This window comes from Hyposmocoma kahamanoa, unplaced genomic scaffold, assembly GCF_003589595.1.
Source record: "Hyposmocoma kahamanoa isolate Upper Pololo Valley unplaced genomic scaffold, ASM358959v1 181, whole genome shotgun sequence".
In the NCBI taxonomy this organism is placed as follows: Eukaryota; Metazoa; Arthropoda; class Insecta; order Lepidoptera; family Cosmopterigidae; genus Hyposmocoma; species Hyposmocoma kahamanoa.
Window position 1 is genome coordinate 2,023,384 of NW_020653712.1, and position 19,679 is coordinate 2,043,062.

Sequence of the window (19,679 nt, forward strand, 5' to 3'; positions counted from 1 at the left end):
CAGGTGGGACAGAGGCTGTTCGCTCAAGTATCGTAGATGGGCACATGGCTCTCAAATAAAAGTTGTCAAGAATCTTAGTCAGGTTCTACCAGAATCGAAAGTGTTCTGATATGACGAATTTAAGATGGCCGCCATACGAAATTGACTATTCTGAATCTTCGCAGTTGTCAATGATATACGACTGGTTTGTTCTGAGATATTTAAGGATACAACTTGACGCGATCGTACTAACTACCCCTACATGTAACTTAACTGGAGCAGTCGACAACCCTGCTCCAATCCAAACTCAATCAAAGAGGATTCTCTACTGAAATATGAAGTCTAACTCCCAACCTGTCACACGAGTCCCAAAGAAAGCCCTCGCCGGCCGCTTTAGCGGCCCGGCGCGACGCGCGCCATCTAGTTATATATATAAAGCTACAAGTTCTTACTCACTGATAGAAATAGAACGCATACTTCCGATATGGCTATGGATAGGTTAGGTTAAGTTAGGTTTAAAAGAAAAAACATTTTCCTCTCAAAATTACTTTCGAGGTTATGAAATTTCGACCAAACGTTATTTCTGGAAATTGTCATTTCGGATTACTGATAAACAACCCTCTATAATATATTATTATTGGTCCATGCTATAAGTAAGATTTCTGCGCTAGAGTGTCACTGGAACAAACAAGGCTTTATCCCTAATCGGCAGTAGTGCTGGAAGGCGCTGGCGGAGCATCATCCCTAGCTGCTAGAAGACCGCGAAGAGCCAGGGCTTCTTGCCTGAGAGCTGCGACGTGAGCTCTTAAGGAAGCGTTTTCTTGTTCTAAAATACAAGCTCGCCAGGCAATCTGCGGGAAGAAAAAGGTATTAAGTATCGATCTCTGCTCGAATTAAATTTTTCCCGTGCTAATACGGTTTATTTTGCTTGGGTCGAGTGGCTACTTTATTTCAGAATTAATTTTTTTACAAACGAAAATATAGCCATTTGAAAAGTGTATACTATACGTGTTCTATTTCGTTCAGTTGATATAAAAATAATCATCGATATTTATATATAAAGTACCTATTGAATACAGAGGTTTTCTTGTAAATTTTCAAGGAAAATTTTTGGTTTTTTTCTATCGTGAAAATTGTTTAATAATCAGTTAATGTCCTCATTTTTACTATATGTTATATCCAAAGTAATTGATTGAACACTTTTACTGTTATGCGGTGTCAACGAAAGCCATTTGAGGTTGTGTAGACTCTTAAAGAATAATTTATTAGTATTCTATAGTTTCATAGTTGTTAAGACCGGTAGTGCACTGTCTTCGATATCCTGCTTTTCTTCAATAAAACTTCTTATTGATTCAGGAAGTGGACTGTATACTTTCACAAAACTTACTTCTATGTCTATCTGACTTATCGAACAAGGATATCGAGCACGACTGAACATAATCACAAATTAATTACGAATGAGACAATGAGAATAATTTTCACTTATACCGATACGGTGTCTCCCACACCGTACCGGCCCTATCAATTCGCCGCTCGCCGCTCCGCCAATCAGAGCTCCTGAATTACTCATTCTTGCTCTGACCGGCCAGACGCGTACGGCCGTCCGTAACAATAGTACCTTTATAATAAAGATTATACACCTACCGGTTCATTTAACGGACCAAAAAAATTAAGACTGTAAAATAGTATCAAAGTTTTTCCTCACTCATCTAGGTACCTTTACAACTACCAGCAGTTGACCAGGGATATCGTTTTAATAAATTGTAATTAAATGAGTTTGTAATAATTATTAAACAAATCCGGCTATATAAAATTTATTAAATATAAAAAGAACCGGCTGGATTCCAACGTTTTCTAGCAAACCGTGGCAGACGCTATGCCAGCTAAGCCACGGAACTAACGGATGAATTTTTCCATGTGCTTATTGCAGATCTTTGTTTTGTTTTTTAACGACTTTTTTACCGTAGCGCCATGTGTGAGAAATCTATACAAGTTTTTGTATTAAATGTAATACCAAGTCACGGGACGATCATCACACGTCCATCCATAACAATTGCCGTGTCACACAGATCTTTAAATCACAAGGATCTGAGAAGCGCTGCCACTGCGCCGGTCTCCTTAGAAACATAAAGTTGACGTGTCATATGCCTGTAGTTTCTCCGGGACCCTTCCATTCCGGTACGCAGTAACACTCACGTTGCTACTTGGCGACAGAAATAGCTAAGCAGTAGATACTTTCCTGGCCAAACTCATTAACAATAATACTTTAGTAGCAGTAGAGCTTGTGAAAGGGTTCGTTCAAGGAAAGACTGCCACCTTACCTATTTCTGCCGCTAAGAATGTTGTGCATTACTGTGTTACAGTTATGAAGGGTAAGAGTGCTGGTGAAATTACAGGCACATGGGACTTGTCAACTTATGTCTCAGGGTGTCGGGCGCGGTGGCGGTGCCCTTGAGGGATCTTTGTGATTGAAACCGAGTTGTTAGGGACAGGCACACGACTTGTTCGTCCCGTCACTTCGCGTTATAAAAAAAATCTATTGCTTATAAAACAACAAAATGACCTTGAGATCGTTGACCCCCAAGCAATAATTTATTCTGTCATATTCACCCGTAAATAAGCGAATGCGTTACCTGATCCTCCCGGATCCTTCTGGCGTCTCGACTCTTCTTGGCAGCCTGGTTGTTGCGCCGGCGCCGTTCGTAGTATTTGTCGTCTTTTAGTTCTGCCGGGATCGGGCGTTTCTCACCGCGACGGCGTACCTCCGCCTCGCATGGGGGTGGTGATAGTACTAGACACAGAAGAGGAAAATGTACAGTATGATCGATGATAAAAATCTCTGTCAGAAATAAAGACAATGTTATTCACAAAAATAAAACAATCCCATATTTTTGTAACCCATAGTAATTCAGATGTCTAGCTATTAAATACGTAGGTGTATATATATACATATATATATATATATATATATTAATGTCGTAACGTTCCTACCTATGTATCATCATGCAGTTTATTATTAAAAAATAAAAAAGACTTCACTTCTCATGCTCTTAAAGTTCGTATTTATGCTGGATGTAGACTGCATAAAATAGGATTTAATGCTCTAGTCATTGACTTACAAATAAATGGACGCCGGGTCTAATACAAAAACCACGAAAAAAATGTCCCAAGTCAACCTATTCGAAATTTAAATTGTAATGTCATCGCAGTATCGCGCTGTCAGTAGAACAAATGAAGACTAAAGCGGAGTTTGGCGCTCTGTATACGATTTTAGCGCCTTACAAGTGCGGACACTTTTTAGCGCGGACCCGACGTCCATATAATTGTAAGTCAATGGCTCTAGTGCATAAAATGAAATCGTCGTTTAAGACCGAGGTAATGACGCCTGCACCAACAGCCACGCACACTAGAGCTTTATAAAATAAAGTTTTACTTTTATTTTTTTAATCCGTGTTATATTTTTTTATTTTAATTTATTAAGGCTTTGGCAAAGCCATCAGCCTAAACATGAAGTTTATGTTTCTGCAAATATGGCCGCCACAAAGAGGATAGGCAATTTGAGGCGGGGCGTGCTTGGATTGACTCGGGATTTCTTAAAACGGGCCGCTACGGGTATTGTAGTTCGAGATTCGTATAATTTCGCGTTTTAATCTGCGATTAAGGCACAATAGCACTATCCTATTCCACTTTAAACTAGATTTCACAAAATAATTGAAAGTCAAAATAAAAACGAAACTTTTTCCTCCAAAAGGTCCAGAGCGAATGCCGTGTTATATTACAAAATTAAAAAAGTAGGCAATAGTTTTTTTTTTTTTATTGTGACTCGGCAAAATGACTGCACCGCGCCTGATGGAAAGTGCGAATACAGTCCAGAGATGAGAGTAACGGATGGAAAACACAAATATCTTCACTCCGTCACTATCATTTTGCCGGTCTGGCCAAATACTTCTTCATACATGTTATAGAGGGGAGGGAATACATGCGCCGGGAGTTGGTTCCACAATTTGATGGTTCAGCATAAAAACGAATTGCCAAACTTTTTAGTGCGGGACGGTATTGAACTAATAAAATAATTATAAGATTTAAATTAGATTATTAAAAAGATAATATATAAAAGAGAGATATTATTTAAAAGAGAGAATAAAATAAAATAAAAGTAATTCTAATAAGTTTAAGAAATAGAAATGCATAAGAAGTAAAAGCTTGTTAAATATAACTGAGCATTATGTAGTCCGACCTGAGTCACGTGTAGAAAAAGAAAGTAGTACATTGGCGGGAAGTTCTTATTTTTTCTTGGCAATAGTTGTGTTGCAATTCGAAATTGTTCCACAATTTACGCGAAATAATGTCGTCAAGTGAAGAGGAAATTACACTCACACCTAACTCTTTAATGGAAAGGAATGCTAAAAACGTCGTTAAGCAGATATTGCCGCCGAAATCTAAGCAACTTTATCTTAACACGCTTAGAATAATAACGCATAGAATGATAGTTTCATATCACAGTGGTTGCATTCCTCAAGTTTGGAAAAGTGCTTGGATAACACCTATTCCCAAAGGTAAGGTAAGTGATAATGTCGTAAACTATCGGCCGATTTCAAAACTATGTCAATTCGCTAAAATACAGGAAAAGCTCGTTACCGATCAGCTATTTGCGGCTGTCCAGCGCGCCATAGTACCGAACCAACACGGTTTTTGTAAAAAGCGTGGTGTGGAGAGCAACTTACTGACTTTTACGGAGCATATATTGTCAGCTATGGATGAAAATGTGCAAGTAGATGCTATATACACAGATTTTGCTAAAGCCTTTGACAAAATTCGACATGACACCTTACTCCATAGGCTCGGGCAGCTCGGAATACATGGCGATTTGCTTCGTTGGATACGTTCGTACGTGGAGAATCGTAGTCAGGCCGTTGTACTATGTGGTTATCGTTCTGCATATTTGAATATTCCCTCTGGAGTTCCTCAAGGTTCACATTTGGGACCCTTACTATTTATTATTTATGTCAATGGTCTTACTAAGTCCATTCAACACTCAAACGTATTACTATATGCTGATGATACTAAATTATATAGAGTTGTTAGAGAAACACACGATGCAGCGTTACTGCAGAATGATGTGAATGATTTCGTTGACTTTTGTAACAATAATAATTTATTCTTGAATCCAGATAAATGTTTTACTGTTTCTTTTACACGAAAGAAAAAACCTATTATATATACATACAAAGTTAATGGTAGGGATCTCAATCGTGTAAATGAAATCAGGGATCTGGGGGTGACAATGGATTCCAAACTGTCTTTTATTCCTCATATAGATAAAATTGTTGAGAGTTCATTCAAATTATTGGGTTTTATTTTACGCGTGGGAAAACCCTTTAAAAATGCTTACACTTATAAACTATTATTTAATAGCTACGTCCGAAGTAGACTGGAATTCGCGTCTTCTGTTTGGAATCCTTTTCAACAAGTCCATCAGGACAAAATTGAAAAGTTACAAAAAAAGTTTATCAAATCTTTAGATTACAGAATCGGCCACCAGCGCATAGATTATGAATCATCCCTTACATTCCATAAGACAAACACTTTAAAGCAACGTCGTGAAATCGCTGACATTGCATACTTGTATAAAATATTAAATAATATGGTTGATGTCCCCTTCCTTTTGGAACGAATTAATTTTCGTGTACCCCGTAAGCAAGAAAGAACAAATCGCAAGAAAATACTATTCGCAATAAAATCTAGTAAGACTTGCTATGGAAGTAATTGTTTTATAAAGAGAGCGTGTGCCTTATATAATGATAAAATGAATGATGCAGATATGTTTGTTAAGTCGCTACCAAAATTTAAAAAGCATATCACTGAACTTACTAGTGTAATAACTTATAACTATATTTAACTTATAAGTATATTTCCTATTTTTAAAATGTTTTTCCTGTTCGTTATGTATGAAATGTTTGCATTAAAATATCATATTGTGTAATGCTTGTCCATTTTATATTTTGTATATTCTATCAGATTTCCTGTGTATTTTTCATATTTTGTAGTAATATGTATTTATAATTTTGTAAAGTAATATTATCTTAAATTTACATTTAGGGGACTATAGGTTTATTAATAAGTTCATTTTGTATATTTTTTTCTACTGTATATAACTGTTTGTTCCTAAATAAATAAAAAAAAAAAAAAAATATCAAACGAACTGTCACAAGTGAGGCAAAAATCAAATTCATGTAGGCTAGTTTTAGTAGTAGGTTAATTTTCGGTTTTAGTGAATATTGATATAAAAATACAAGTTGAAACGCGTTACTTCCTTGTGGAATGTGAGGTTAGTATCTATTTTATGTTTGTCTGGCGTATTTTTACACTCATTTACCGCACATTTCGTCATTTTTAGCTAAAATTCTTGATCTGTTCGCGGTGCAAGTTGACCTTGAGCACTGAAGGCCCGCCTGCTCGTGTAGGCCCTTTGGGAGCGCTTCAATTTGCCTCACTTAGCGTGTGCGGGCTCGGTTTCTATGCGTTATTATTCTAAGTTAACACGTATGAAAATTTCATGCGTTGGAGGGTCGAAAAACAAGTGAATACTTTCTCGGAAATATCGTTTATTTGTAATATAACCCTCGACTTAAGTATCCGCCATCGCCTGCGGCTCGGGTGAATATACTCGTCTCGAGCAAAATGGCGCGTTTTATTCACTTGTTGTACAATCTACGATTACTCTTCAACAGAAAACATACAATAATATTTAAAACAATGCTTAAATCTATGTCGAAGAAAAGGAAAATGCCTTAGCAATTTGCTGGTTTTCAGGCTTCACCTGGCAATTATTAGCTGGAGACACCGTAGCATAAAGGGACGGACATCTTTTCGATTATCTATTATGTAATAAATAGGAGAGTACCTCACTCACTATATACGTTTATTACAGAAATAACAAACCTTAAAACTTGAATTGACATACGTACCGACCAGCGGACGTACTGCACTTAGTAGCAAAGAGTATTTCACCGTGTACATAGAATACAACAAGCAGAGAATAGAATTTAGATGAATATAGAGTTAGTACATTTTTTATTCCAATTATAATTTTACTTTTATGATTTCTAATGACGTAGCAGAGCCTACATCACCTTCGACCAACAGTATGATGTTATCTGTTGATTAAATAGCCATTCTTTGCACTTACGCTTGAAAGTAGATGACGATTTTCTAAACATTGAATTACACATATTAGGATAGTATTCATTAGAACTTACTTATTACGAGTGAATGAACTTTAGTTATGTTTAGAATAAGAAAACATTGTAATAAACATATTCTAATCAATTGTGTTAAAATAATATACAAAAGTAAAAAAAATAAGGAGGTAGTGTGATGTAGTTATACCTACATCTTAATTAGACTAAGAGATTTCTATATATGGTACACGATATTAATCGTACGTTGTAACCTTTGTTTCGAACCAACAGATTGACGCGTTGACAAACATACATGTATCTCAAGTGTTCCCCTAAAATCTACCTCACCTCTACAAGAAGAAATTATCTTTATTTTATCACAAACATGCGTTTATGTCATTGACTTACAAATAAATAGACGACGGGTGTAATACAAAAACCACGAAAAAAATGTCCCAAGTCAACCTATTTAAACGTAGTGACATGTAAAGGAATATGAAAAAGCTAAAACGTTGAATTTAAATTGTAATGTCATCGCAGTACTGTCTAATTTTGCTTGCTTCGCTGTCAGTCAAACAAACGAAGACTAAAGCGTGAATGACACTCTGTATACGATTTTAACGCCCTATAAGTTCGGACACTTTTTAGCGCGGACCCGACGTCCATATAATTGTAAGTCAATGGTTTATGTGTATGTGAGAACATGACAGAATAAATTAGTAGCAGTAGTGCTCCTTGTGAAAGAGTTCGTCTAGGGAAGTACTGCCACCTTATCTATTTCTGCCGCCAAGCAGTAATGTCAGTATTGCTGTGTTCCGGTTTTGAAGGGTAAGGGTGTTGGTGAAATTACAGGCACATGGGACTTGTCAACTTATGTCTCAGGGTGACGGGCGTTCGGACAGCACCCTAAGGCTGGTTATTTGTCTGCGGATCGTCCGCGCGGAGTTAGAACATCGTTTTACAGTGACGCGGATTGCTCCGTACGGTACCCGCTCCGCGTGAACTCCACACGAGCCACCCGTGCGTTCATTGTAGGCGACTGTCATCCGTGAATATCCGCACTAAATTAAATACTAGACTCACAGCACTGCGGATTCTACGCTGCAGATGCCATTTGAGGTAATTAAGGGTGAGGCCAGACGAGCGCAATTTTGTGAATTGCGTTTTTTGAGTTGCGCAGTTTGCGCTCGAACGAAATTCGCTTGAAGCGCTAGACAGTCGAAAAAGTATGCATTTATGAAGCATTAGAAGATGATGTTAGAAAAAGAAAAAGCAACTGGATACATCCACTCAATATCAAACGATTACAGTATGGGCAGTTTCATATATTATATACAAGCTTATGTGAACATCCAGATCAATTTGTTAAATCCTACCACATGTGCAATAAATGTTTTTTTAAGAATTATTAAGCCTAGTAAAACCTTTTATTACTAAGTCAGATACAAATATGAGACAAGCCATCAGTCCAGAAGAAAGACTAATAATAACAATCAAGTAAATTGTTCAATTATATTATTTGTATTTTAATCTCCGTATCGAACATTTTCGCAAGAAACGTCTATACTAACGCGCATCCTATACCAAAGTGACCCCTTCCTTCACCCCTACCTCCACCCGCGCCTGCCCGTCACACGATGCGACTGAAAGTCAGTCGTCATTACGCCCGTGAGTCGGCAGATAACTCATTTTGCGTCGTTGTGTGAAACAAACCGTTCTTTTATATGAAACCGACTGCAGCACAATCTACGCGATTCACAACTCACAAAATTACGCTCGTCTGGCCTCACACTAAGAGGTCGCATCTCGTATTGTAGTCAGGTGAATAACATTTTTTTTTCTATTCTGTTTAAGTATTGTTTGCATCTGATGTCTGTTAATTGTTTATAATATGAATATACGTATTTAATATAAAAAATGAGGCTTTAAAATAATCCTAGGTGATTGTTTAATATTGAAAACTTACTAGGCAACGTTCTAGTAGGTAGATGTTGACAGTAAGCAGGCAGACACGGTGGTGGCTGAGGCGGCAGCGCTGCCAGTAATGGACCCACAACACTGTGCACATCTGTGGAAAAAAAAACTTATGTAAATGAGGGAGGTTCTCTCTACCGTTGGATGATGTTACGCAGCTCCAGCGAAGTCAAAATTCCAAGTTGTTAGAAAAAAAAAATATTTCCGTCAGTCACTATTCCACCTTGTATGACGCCAATAAAATTTCACCCTATATGCGCAAGGTCCAGCCATGTGTTCCCAAGAAGGGACTCGACTCCTGGAAACCGTTCCGCAAGACGATGATTTTCACCCTACATGAGCGTACGTCAATTATCAGAAGGCCCGGGCTACAGTTTCCAAGAAGGGCCTCAACTCCTGGTTAGCCTTACTGAGCTCTCGGTATTCTCCGATTTCTCGCAACATAAACAAAATTGTATTACAGTAGTCACCATTCGAGGGAAAATCTTAACAACGCGATTCAGAAACAACGCCAAATGGGCAAAGTCATCTAGCGGATTCTTAGTGAACTAAAAGTAAACATCCTGGCTTAAGGCCGTCTAATATATAAAGTAAGTTTGTTACTTTTATACACATTTAAGTAGCCATAGAGGTCCTTGTGAAACGTCCAAGGGTGTACTGCCACCTTACCTATTTCTGCCGCCAAGCAGTCACATGAGCAATATTGTGTTCCGGTATAGAAGAGGAAGAGGTTCGAAATTACAGGTACATGAGACTTGTACAGTTATGTCTGAGGGTGACGGGAGCAGTGGCGGTGCCTATAAGATCTTTGCGATTTAAAGCTCTGAGTGTCACTGCAACTGTTATGGATAGGCGTGTCGCTTACCAGCAGGCGCACGACTTGTTAATCCCGTCACTTGGTATTATAAAAAGAAGAACTATTATTGCCATTATTGCTAAAAATTATAAAAAGAACTATTTCACTTCACTAACTCGGAAAGGTTTTCTTTCTCATTAGAAATCTGCGCGCAAAAGCGTTTTTTCCACTCTAGCGTGGAAAAGGTTTTTGAAATTTGAACTTGACGATGGACTGTGGTGCACCTGACTTATTCCTTCGATGAAAAAACAAGATAATGACATGTTCATTACCATTCTAAATCTATGTTCATTACCTACATACTTATATGTTTTATTTTAATTATTGTTGACATTAAATTGACAATGATAAGTAATTGTATGCATTAAATTATTTTGATTCGTCGAAGAACTAAAATAATTTCAATAATCACTTAATCATACAAAATAAAAGTACAAGCAAGAATGATGAGGTGTAAATTCAGAACGCATCCGAAGATAAACTTTCTCTTTTAGACATTGACTTACAAATAAATGGACGACGGGTCTAATACACAAACCACGAAAAAAATGTCCCAAGTCAACCTATTTAAACGTAGTGACATGTAAAGGAATATGAAAAAGCTAAAACGTTGAATTTAAATTGTAATGTCATCGCAGTACTGTCTAATTTTGCTTGCTTCGCTGTCAGTCGAACAAACGAAGACTAAAGCGTGAATGACGCTCTATATACGATTTTAACGCCCCATAAGTTCGGACACTTTTTAGCGCGGACCCGACGTCCATATAATTGTAAGTCAATGCTTTTAGATTAAAAAAACTGACGTTTTGTAATTCAACTGTTTTTCTTTTTACAGCTACAGTTAGGTGAAAAGTTGTGTGTTTCGCTCGGCAGCAAAGTTGTTTTGCGTCTCGTGGCTTGAAACTCTCGCTACGCTCACAGGAATTTATTTTCGAACCACTCACTTCCCTCGTGGTTCAATCTTCGCTTCCTGCGCTTGCACAGGTTTCAATACAAGCACTCGCGTCAAACAATAATGTCATCATCAGAGCATCCTAAATCCGATACTGGACTATTCGGATGTATGTTGTCCGGATTTGACAGCCACCCTACTTAATAAGTTAAACGGCTTCAAAATATGTGTGTAAGACTTATCTTCGGACTTCGTAAGTTTGATCATGTTTCCCAGTTACCTCTCTCTTTCTTTTTTCTTTTGGTTCTCTGCCGTCCTCTTCGATCTTCTGATACACTTATACTAAACACCCCCTCTCATGCCTCTGATTTTTACTCCAACTCGTTTACTGTATCTGCTATCCGGGTATGGAATTCTCTCCCTGAATCAATTCAACGATCCCCTTCTATTGATTCCTTCAAAGGACGTGTTAAGGAATATTTCCTTAACTACTAATTCTAGTTTTTTCGCATCATTCTCTTGATTTTATTTCCTTTTGCTTAGTGGTATAACCTTCCTTTGTAAATTTATTTGTATTATTACTATTTATTATTTATTTTATTGTCCTACAAAAGTATATAAGCAACCTTACTATTATATATCAATATTCATGTATACGTTCTAATAATATATGTATTTATTTTTATTATTTATGTATTTATTTTATTAATGAGTAGTGTAGTTATTTCAAAACAAAGCGTTTGCGTGATATTCTTTGGTTGCACCCCCTTTCCAACTCTAAAATTTCTATCCTAAGGTTGCCTGGAAGAAATTGCTACTTAGCAATAAGGCCGCCTGTTGTACGTTGGCTTACTCTGTGATACTTACATTACTGTTCCACGTTGTCATTGTAATTTTAATGTGCAATAAAGAATATTTCATTCCTTCATTTATTCAATAACTTTGCAGCCTTTCATAACAAACATTGTATATTGTATATTGTTACAAAACAAGAAATTTACCAAAAAAATATACTTTTAAATTGTTGTTGTATGTACCATTACGTAAGTAAGATTGTACCATTTCTGAACATGAATTTGATTCTCTACATGTCAATAAAATCGTCGTTAGAATGTTGTAAGCAAAACTTAGAAGGTTAAACAATTAAATCGGGGGCACTAGATAGAATGCAAATACAAGATGTTTCATTAATTCAAAGAAGATTCATAACGCGATATTATAACAAATAAACAAATATTTGCTAATATTTGTACCCTGTCATAGCAGTACAAACAATTAACCTGTGTGGCCGACCGTTTAGAGGGTTAGCGATAGCCGGGTCCCGTTGAATGTGGCAGGAGAGGGTAACCATATTTATGCGAACTCGTTATTTTATTACAAACCAATATGATAAACCAGCAGTGGTAGACCCGGATTCAAATGTCGTTCGAATCTAGGCTTGCATATCTTTTGTTTAATATATCCAACAGTATCTGTTACTGGTTTTCAGTTGGAACCGCTTTTACAAGATGAGATGGCACGTAAGTACTAGTGCGGTGAACACTAAAATTAAAAAAATGTAACTTAAATATTAACTAAAAACAAGTAGAAAAATCGCTAATAGGAACTATTATATGACTTGAATGTATATGAAATACTGCACTTCATCATCATCACCTTCATATCAACCGGAGGACGTCCACTGCTGAACATAGGCCTCCCCCAAAGATTTCCAGACCAGTCGATTGGACGCGACGCGCATCCATCGGTTAACCGCCGATACGGAGTTTGTAAATTTATATACGAAATTTAATTAGATTTTTTTAAATACCAAATAACGGGACGAACAAATCGTGCACCTGATGGTAAGCTACACGTCTATCCATAACAGTTGCAATGTCACTCAGAGCTTTTAAATCGCAAAGATCTGAGGGGCACTATCAATGCGCCCGTCACCCTGAGACATAAGTTGTCAAGTCCCGTGTGTCTGTAATTTCAACCTATAACAGGTTGACAATCATAGTTAATGTAAATTGTTGTTGTTTTTTTAAGTCTTACATTATCCTGTTCTAAAATATTACGTGGTAACCTTACTCGGAATGCATAGGGCGCGTGGCGTCGATCAGCAAACTGATCTATCGTTATTGAAGGGGCACCTGCTGTTCCCTACCGTAGTGAATTATTCAAAAATTAGTTTTCGAGTGTTGTAATAATCGTAATGTAAATCGTCTCTGTTTTTTTCCTCAAAAATTCTAACAATTTGCAATGGAATACAAAGCTTCTTTGAATTGTTAATAAATATATCGAGTTCTTAGTTTTTTATGAGACTATTTTTCAAATCTAAATCTCATATATTTGTTTTTTTTTTTTTATATATTTGAAAACAAAAACAATTGTATGCGTTTTAGACCCGAAAATTTTCTTTCATTTCCTTTTCAACTAAATGTAATAAGGACGCAAAATTAGCCCACCCATTCGACAAACCTGTATTAAAACAAATTTGTGAAAAAAAATTATCAGTCAACATTTTTTTATTTTTAAATTAGACCATGAAAAATATAATCGACAAGTATTTTGAAAAAAATACTGCATTATTAACCGACTTCAAGAAAAGGAAGCGGTTTTCAATTCGACTGCATGGTTTTTTTTGTACGTTACGCTGTATCTCCATATGTGAACCGATATTGATGATTCTTCTTTTGTTGGAAAGAGAATACCTCAGAAGTGGTCGCATTTAAACTTGAAGAAAATATTTTACCTCTAAGAGTGGCAAACTAATGACTGAAATTGAATGACTTTTGAGGTTGGTTTTTTAATACTCTGTACAGATTTTTTCAACCAGAATTCTAAAAAAAGATGATAAAGAACCTCGAAATGTGGGCCGTTTATCGGTGGTCATACTAGTATGTCATACTGATAATATGAGCAATAAGAATTGTTTGTATTCGTGGTCATATTTAGTCAGCATGAATATCATGTAGGCTAAGAAATGTGTAACGTGTAAACGAAGACGCAATAGTGAAAAAGGAAGACGCGCGATCTGTTTGTCGGTCATTCTCGGACTAGTGTTTACTACCCGATACCGTGCCAATATTTTTTTTTTATAATATCAAATGACGGACGAAGTAGTGCGTCTAATGGTAAGCTACACGCCTGCCCATAACAGTTGTAGTGTCACTCAGAGCTTTAAATTGCAAAGATCTGGGGGGCACTGCCACTACGCCCGTTACCACTCAAAACCGGAACACAGTAATGCGGACATTACTGCTTGACGGTAGAAATAGGTAAGGTGGCAGTACTTCCCTGGACGAACTCTGTCACACGGAGCTCTACTGCTACTAAATGCCCTCCACTGGAGGGCCAGTCCCACATAACCGTCGGGCCTCCCCGGGCTCGAAGGTATGCGTAAAGCATTTCCCACGCGTTTAAACAATAAGGATAGGGCTCCGTGGAGGGATCTAAGGGTCTTCAGGCATGCGGCGGACATGACCAGCCCAAATCCATTTCATCTTTGCAGCTTTTTGCGCTACATCAGCAATCTGAGTTTGAGAGCGCAGTGTCGTGGTCCTAACGCGGTCTATTGCTCTATCGCTCGTTGACAGACCCCGGGTTTTTCTACAAAAAGTTAATTTTTGAGAATAATTGACGAAACGAACAAGTCTACTTAGTGGTAAGTAACACTCCTGTCCATAACAGTTGCAGTACCAGTACTTTAAATCACAAAGATCTGAGTGACACTGCCACTGCACCCGTCACTCTGAGATATAAGTTGACAAATCCCATGTGCCTGTAATTACACCAGCACCCTTACTCTTTAAATCCGGAACACAGTAATGCTGACATTCATGCTTGACTGCAGAAATAGGTAAGGTGGCAACACTGCCCTAGACAAACTCTTTCACAAGGAGCTCTACTGCTACTAAATATTAATAATAATATTATAATTATTTAGATGATTACAAAGAGCGTGTTTACTTTAGAGTTACCAGTTATTAGGACAGTGATTTGCAAAAAATAGGGTAGGTAGTACAAACATTAGCTCATCGCACACCTGCAGGCGTGAGAAGCGCCACACCTGACCACCTGTAATCGTAGCGCGATTACGTGCCCCCTGACAGTACTGCTTGCCCTACGGGTGTACAAAAAACCATTATTTAGTGTTTAAAATGTTTAAAAATTTCGATGGAAAATCATGTATAAGTATAAGCCCTACTTCACCCACTGCTAGGTATAGGCCTCCCGTAATTTGTGCCATCCATCACGACCCTGTGCTAATCTCACCCATCTACTGCCCGTAACTTTGACAATGTCATCCACCCATCTTGCTACAGGGGTTACCTATTACAAACTAATTCTTTTTCCCGAATTTCATTACCCCGAAAACGGTTCGACTTTTTTTCATTAGTGTGATGACAGTTTTGCTATAAATTTGCAACACAGAAATGTCTTTACAGTGGAAATATCATTTGTCAGAAACCCAATTATTAAAATAATTATTACACATTCGAATTCTTTAGTAACTGTAACTCCCTACGCATTATGTATAATAATGTGTTCAGGGCTCTGTTTGGGCTTCCTCGATACTGCAGTGCGTCAGGCATGTTTGCCGACGCTAGTGTAGAGGATTTTTACGCACTAACGCTTAAAATGCGCAGAGTGCGAGAGAGCTCAAACAGAGTTCTTAAAATGATACGGAACAGGTGGGACTCCGATCTGCTTGCAAGGTTTACCGAACTTCACGTCCTGGGAGCTCAGAGGACTAACCAAGTATCACACATCACGTAATCATTTCATTATGTAATCAATTCAATTCATCTCATTCATTCATTCTTTTTTTTAATTTTGTAATTTTTGTACTAACAGTAGAATGGATAGCTTGTAAGTGTACTAACAAAATGGACTATTGTCTGCAATAAATGATTTTTATTTTTTTATTTATTTTGAGGCTGAAGTTTGTTTGGTCTAATCATGTTTGTTATACTGTTTGTTTTCCATGTAATTTAGATTGCTGAAAATTCGTTTCGACTAAATTATTATTCTTATATAAAATTGTACCGCCATACAATGTCCCACTCACGTAATTTTCGTCATACCATCATCGGTCAGATCGTCGCTTAACAAGTAAATGTGGCCAAGCGTGAGTTTATTATTTATAATAAACAAGGACACGATTTCAAATGGTATCAAAGTACGGACTGCCAAACAAGACCATCGAAAAATGTTACGTGGACCTCAGGAGTTTACCTAACGATTGATAGCGTGATAGCTGTGATTCGTTACCAATATCACAAAAGGGTCAGAGTGTCGGCAAATTAAGTGCAATTACGTAGCCTACCCTCGCGACCCTTGCTCAATAGCGGCAGTGTATTCTGCCTCATTACAATCATTACATGTCATTACAATAATCGTAGAGGGACGTGTTTGTTTTTTTTAGCTTTTTAATCGTTTTGTATTTTCTAAGACAGTTCACGTTCAATCGTTATTCTAATGGTGGGGTATGTATACATACATAGTTCACTTTTCCCATAGGCGTAGGCGGCGACAACAACCTCTTACATATTCTTTCCAAAGCCAGACCGCAACTTACTTAAATTAATTAATTGCTAACACACTTTTTGACTGCCTATATATGCGCTCCCGCTCCATGTAAGACATGCTCAGACCAAATTATCTTTCAAGTGCATGTTGCAAAAGCATCTCTTTGACAATTGTCAAAATCAAGACACTGTATAATGTTGATTTGGGTACATATATTACTTATTATTATAATACATTGGGCGCACTATATGGTTCCGGAACTGGCTACTTACATAAAAAATATTTCAAAAGTAATAACAACATTTGAAAATGGAACTTTTTGACTATAGAATACAGAATGTTTCATCTGACTGTCACTTGTTTTTACATTGTAGCGTCATTTTTGAAATTGGTTGTCTACATCAGAATAGATTTAACTCGTGAAAATTTTCGTAGTATGATTTTCTACGACCGCTTCTCCGCAGCTTCGCTCGGATTCATACTGCTTTTGGCGATGAAGCATCATGCAAGACGACTATTTATAGCTGGTTGCAGAATTCAAACGCGGTTGTGTTCTCAGTGACGAATTTTGTAATGGTCGCCCGTCCACTACTGTGAACAACAAAAACATCGATGCTGTATGTCGTATGATCAAAACAGACAGGCATGTGACCTACTACACAAACATTTCGGTATAAAGAAGCTGTACTCTCGGTGGATCCCACACAATTTGACTGAGGCTCAAAAAACGGATCGCGTCACTTGGTGCTATGCCATGCTTACCAGATTCAACAAAGGGGCGTCAAATTTGGTGTGGGACATAGTAATAGGTGAAGAAACATGGATTTATAGTTAGGATCCCAAAACAAAGCAGCAATCTAGCGTATGGGTCTTTCGAGATGAGCCGAAACCAACCAAAGTGGCGCGCGTCCAATGTGCCTCTAAGCGGATGATTGCTTCTTTTTTAATAAAACTGGACACGTAGCTACTGTTGCTTTGGAGAATCGTTGTACCGTGAATAGTGATTGGTACACAATAATTTGTTTGTCGGAAGTTATTGACAAACTCCGTAAAAATAACCGTAATTGCCGTATCATCTTGCACCACGATAATGGCAGTTCTCACACGGCCAGACAGACAAATGAATTTTTGAAGGTAAACAACGTTGACCTTATAAGCCATCCCGCGCACAGTCCCGACCTGTCACGTTGTGACTTTTATTTATTTCCAAAAATTAAGAACCCGTTACGCGGTCAACGATTTTCGTCACCTGAAGAGGCTATCGAATAGTATGAAAAATATGTTTCAGAAATTGTCACGGAGGAGTGGCATAAATGTTTTCAAAATCGGTTCATTCGTATGAAAAAGTGCATTAACGCTAACGGAGAATATTTTGAGAAACAATAAATTCGGTACTGACCATTTATGGTATTTTTTTCTTATTCATTCCGGAAACTTATAGTGCGCCCCACGTATATATGTAAGATTATTATGTATGTATAATAAGTATGTTTATATTATGTTATTCATTTTATACCATACAAATCGATTAGCTTTCTAGTATATTGTTCTTCATGTTTACTAATAACAATAATAAATAATAATAAAATTCATTTATTTAGGTAACATGGACCCAAGGTATTAGTTAGTTACAAAATCATTTAAATCTGATGTTAGTACATGTACAAAAAACAACAAAAGACAAAGCACAATAGGACGCCACTACTTATGATTAAATCTGTTGCATCCTTCAAATTGTCTTTTAAGAAATTTTTATTATCTAGCCAGGTGTCCAACAGCACTGGCAGTCGTGCGGTGCGATTGTGACATTCCACTACTGACACTAATGTCACAACCACACATACATGGTAACACAGTGATCACACAATACACGCTCACACAGACTCTACACGTACTCGCAGTTTCTCCTTTTTTAAATTGAATTTTCATATTTAAATTAAATTCTCTATTTTTCTTTTTACATGGTCGAAGCCACTTTATTTTTATTTAACTGTAAATTGTGGCTTCACTGAAAATCAGCGTAACAAGATGTTTCCCTACGTCTCGTTACAAATAAGCTGAGTGGAGACCTTTTTGGTACCATCTTAAATATAATACTGTTTTATTTTAAGTAAATATTATAATAAGGTTATTTTAATTTTTGTTTTTACGTTCTATTTGTATTATGGTTACCAAATAAACTATTTTTCTTTCTTTCTTTCTATTAAGTACGTGAATCATTGAACACTGATTCACGCATGGACAGTCGAGCCGGTTCGCGATCATGCTCAGGATGCTGTTGGGGCTGGCCCCAATCCTGCGCGCCAGGGATGTGCATCGTTTACGCATCGTGGTGTAGAAGCAATCTATACTCGCCTCCGCGAAGGTCCCTGACGCTGTGCAGGACCGCGGCAGCCCCATCAGCATCCTGAATGCATTATTATATTGAACACATGGAGCACTGCACTGCAAGTGTAGCACCAACATATTGTGTAGTTTTTTCTGTTTGGCCCTATGCTTGACTAGTAGAGAATGCCTTATGGCTTTCAGTCTGCTATTTGTACTACAGCATATTGTACAGTAAAGTTTAAATAAATACCTGGCCGAACCAAAACTTCCCTTTTATTAAACTGTCTCCGTGGCCGAACGGTTACCACACTGCACGGCCACACAGAAGCCCTAGAGTCGATTCCCGGGCCGGGCAATATATTTCCATGGCCTACATTTACTTATCTCGTAGTTTGGTCCATGGTACCCGCGATACAGGGTTTCCCTAGGGTATAATACCATGTGACGGGACTAACAAGTCGTGTGCCAGGTGGTAAGCGACACACCTGTCCCTAGCATTTGCAGTGCCACTCAGAGCTTTAAGTCACAAAGATGGAGCACTGCCACAGCGCCCGACACCCTGAGACATAAGTTGACAAGTCTCATGAGCGTGAAATATCACCAGCACCTTTACCCTTCACAATCGGAATGCAGTAATGTTCACATTACTGTTTGGTGACATAAAAAGGGTGAGGTGGCAATACTTGCCAGGACGCACTCTTCACAAGGATTCTGCTGTTACTAAAATTATACTATAATGTGAGCGAGCGCATTGACTTACAAATAAATGGACGACGGGTCTAATACAAAAACCACGAAAAAAATGTCCCAAGTCAACCTTATCGAAATTTAAATTGTAATGTCATCGCAGTATCGCGCTGTCAGTAGAACAAAATGAAGACTAAAGCGGAGTTTGGCGCTCTGTATACGATTTTAGCGCCTTACAAGTGCGGACACTTTTTAGCGCGGACCC

General features: G+C 37.7%; 1 protein-coding gene across 1 annotated transcript; it reads right to left on the bottom strand.

The window, feature by feature from the left end:
- Positions 1-574: 574 nt before the first annotated feature.
- On the bottom strand, positions 575-18,716 carry LOC113226080 (CCAAT/enhancer-binding protein delta-like). The gene is made up of 4 exons (XM_026458598.1): positions 18,611-18,716; positions 9,127-9,228; positions 2,613-2,770; positions 575-830 (listed from the first exon to the last, which is right to left on the bottom strand). The coding sequence occupies exons 1-4, from the start codon at positions 18,714-18,716 to the stop codon at positions 681-683; spliced, it is 516 nt and encodes a 171-aa protein (XP_026314383.1). The 3' UTR covers positions 575-680.
- Positions 18,717-19,679: the final 963 nt, after the last annotated feature.

Bases quoted from the DNA above. Each gene is read 5' to 3' on its own strand.
- LOC113226080 (XM_026458598.1), bottom strand. From the start codon at position 18,716: ATGCACATCCCTGGCGCGCAGGATTGGGGCCAGCCCCAACAGCATCCT. The intron at 9,229-18,610 runs GTACTTAATAGA...TTTTTTCCACAG, and splicing joins ATCAGTGTTCAATGATTCAC to ATGTGCACAGTGTTGTGGGT. The intron at 831-2,612 runs GTAACGCATTCG...TTCTTCCCGCAG, and splicing joins GAAGGATCCGGGAGGATCAG to ATTGCCTGGCGAGCTTGTAT.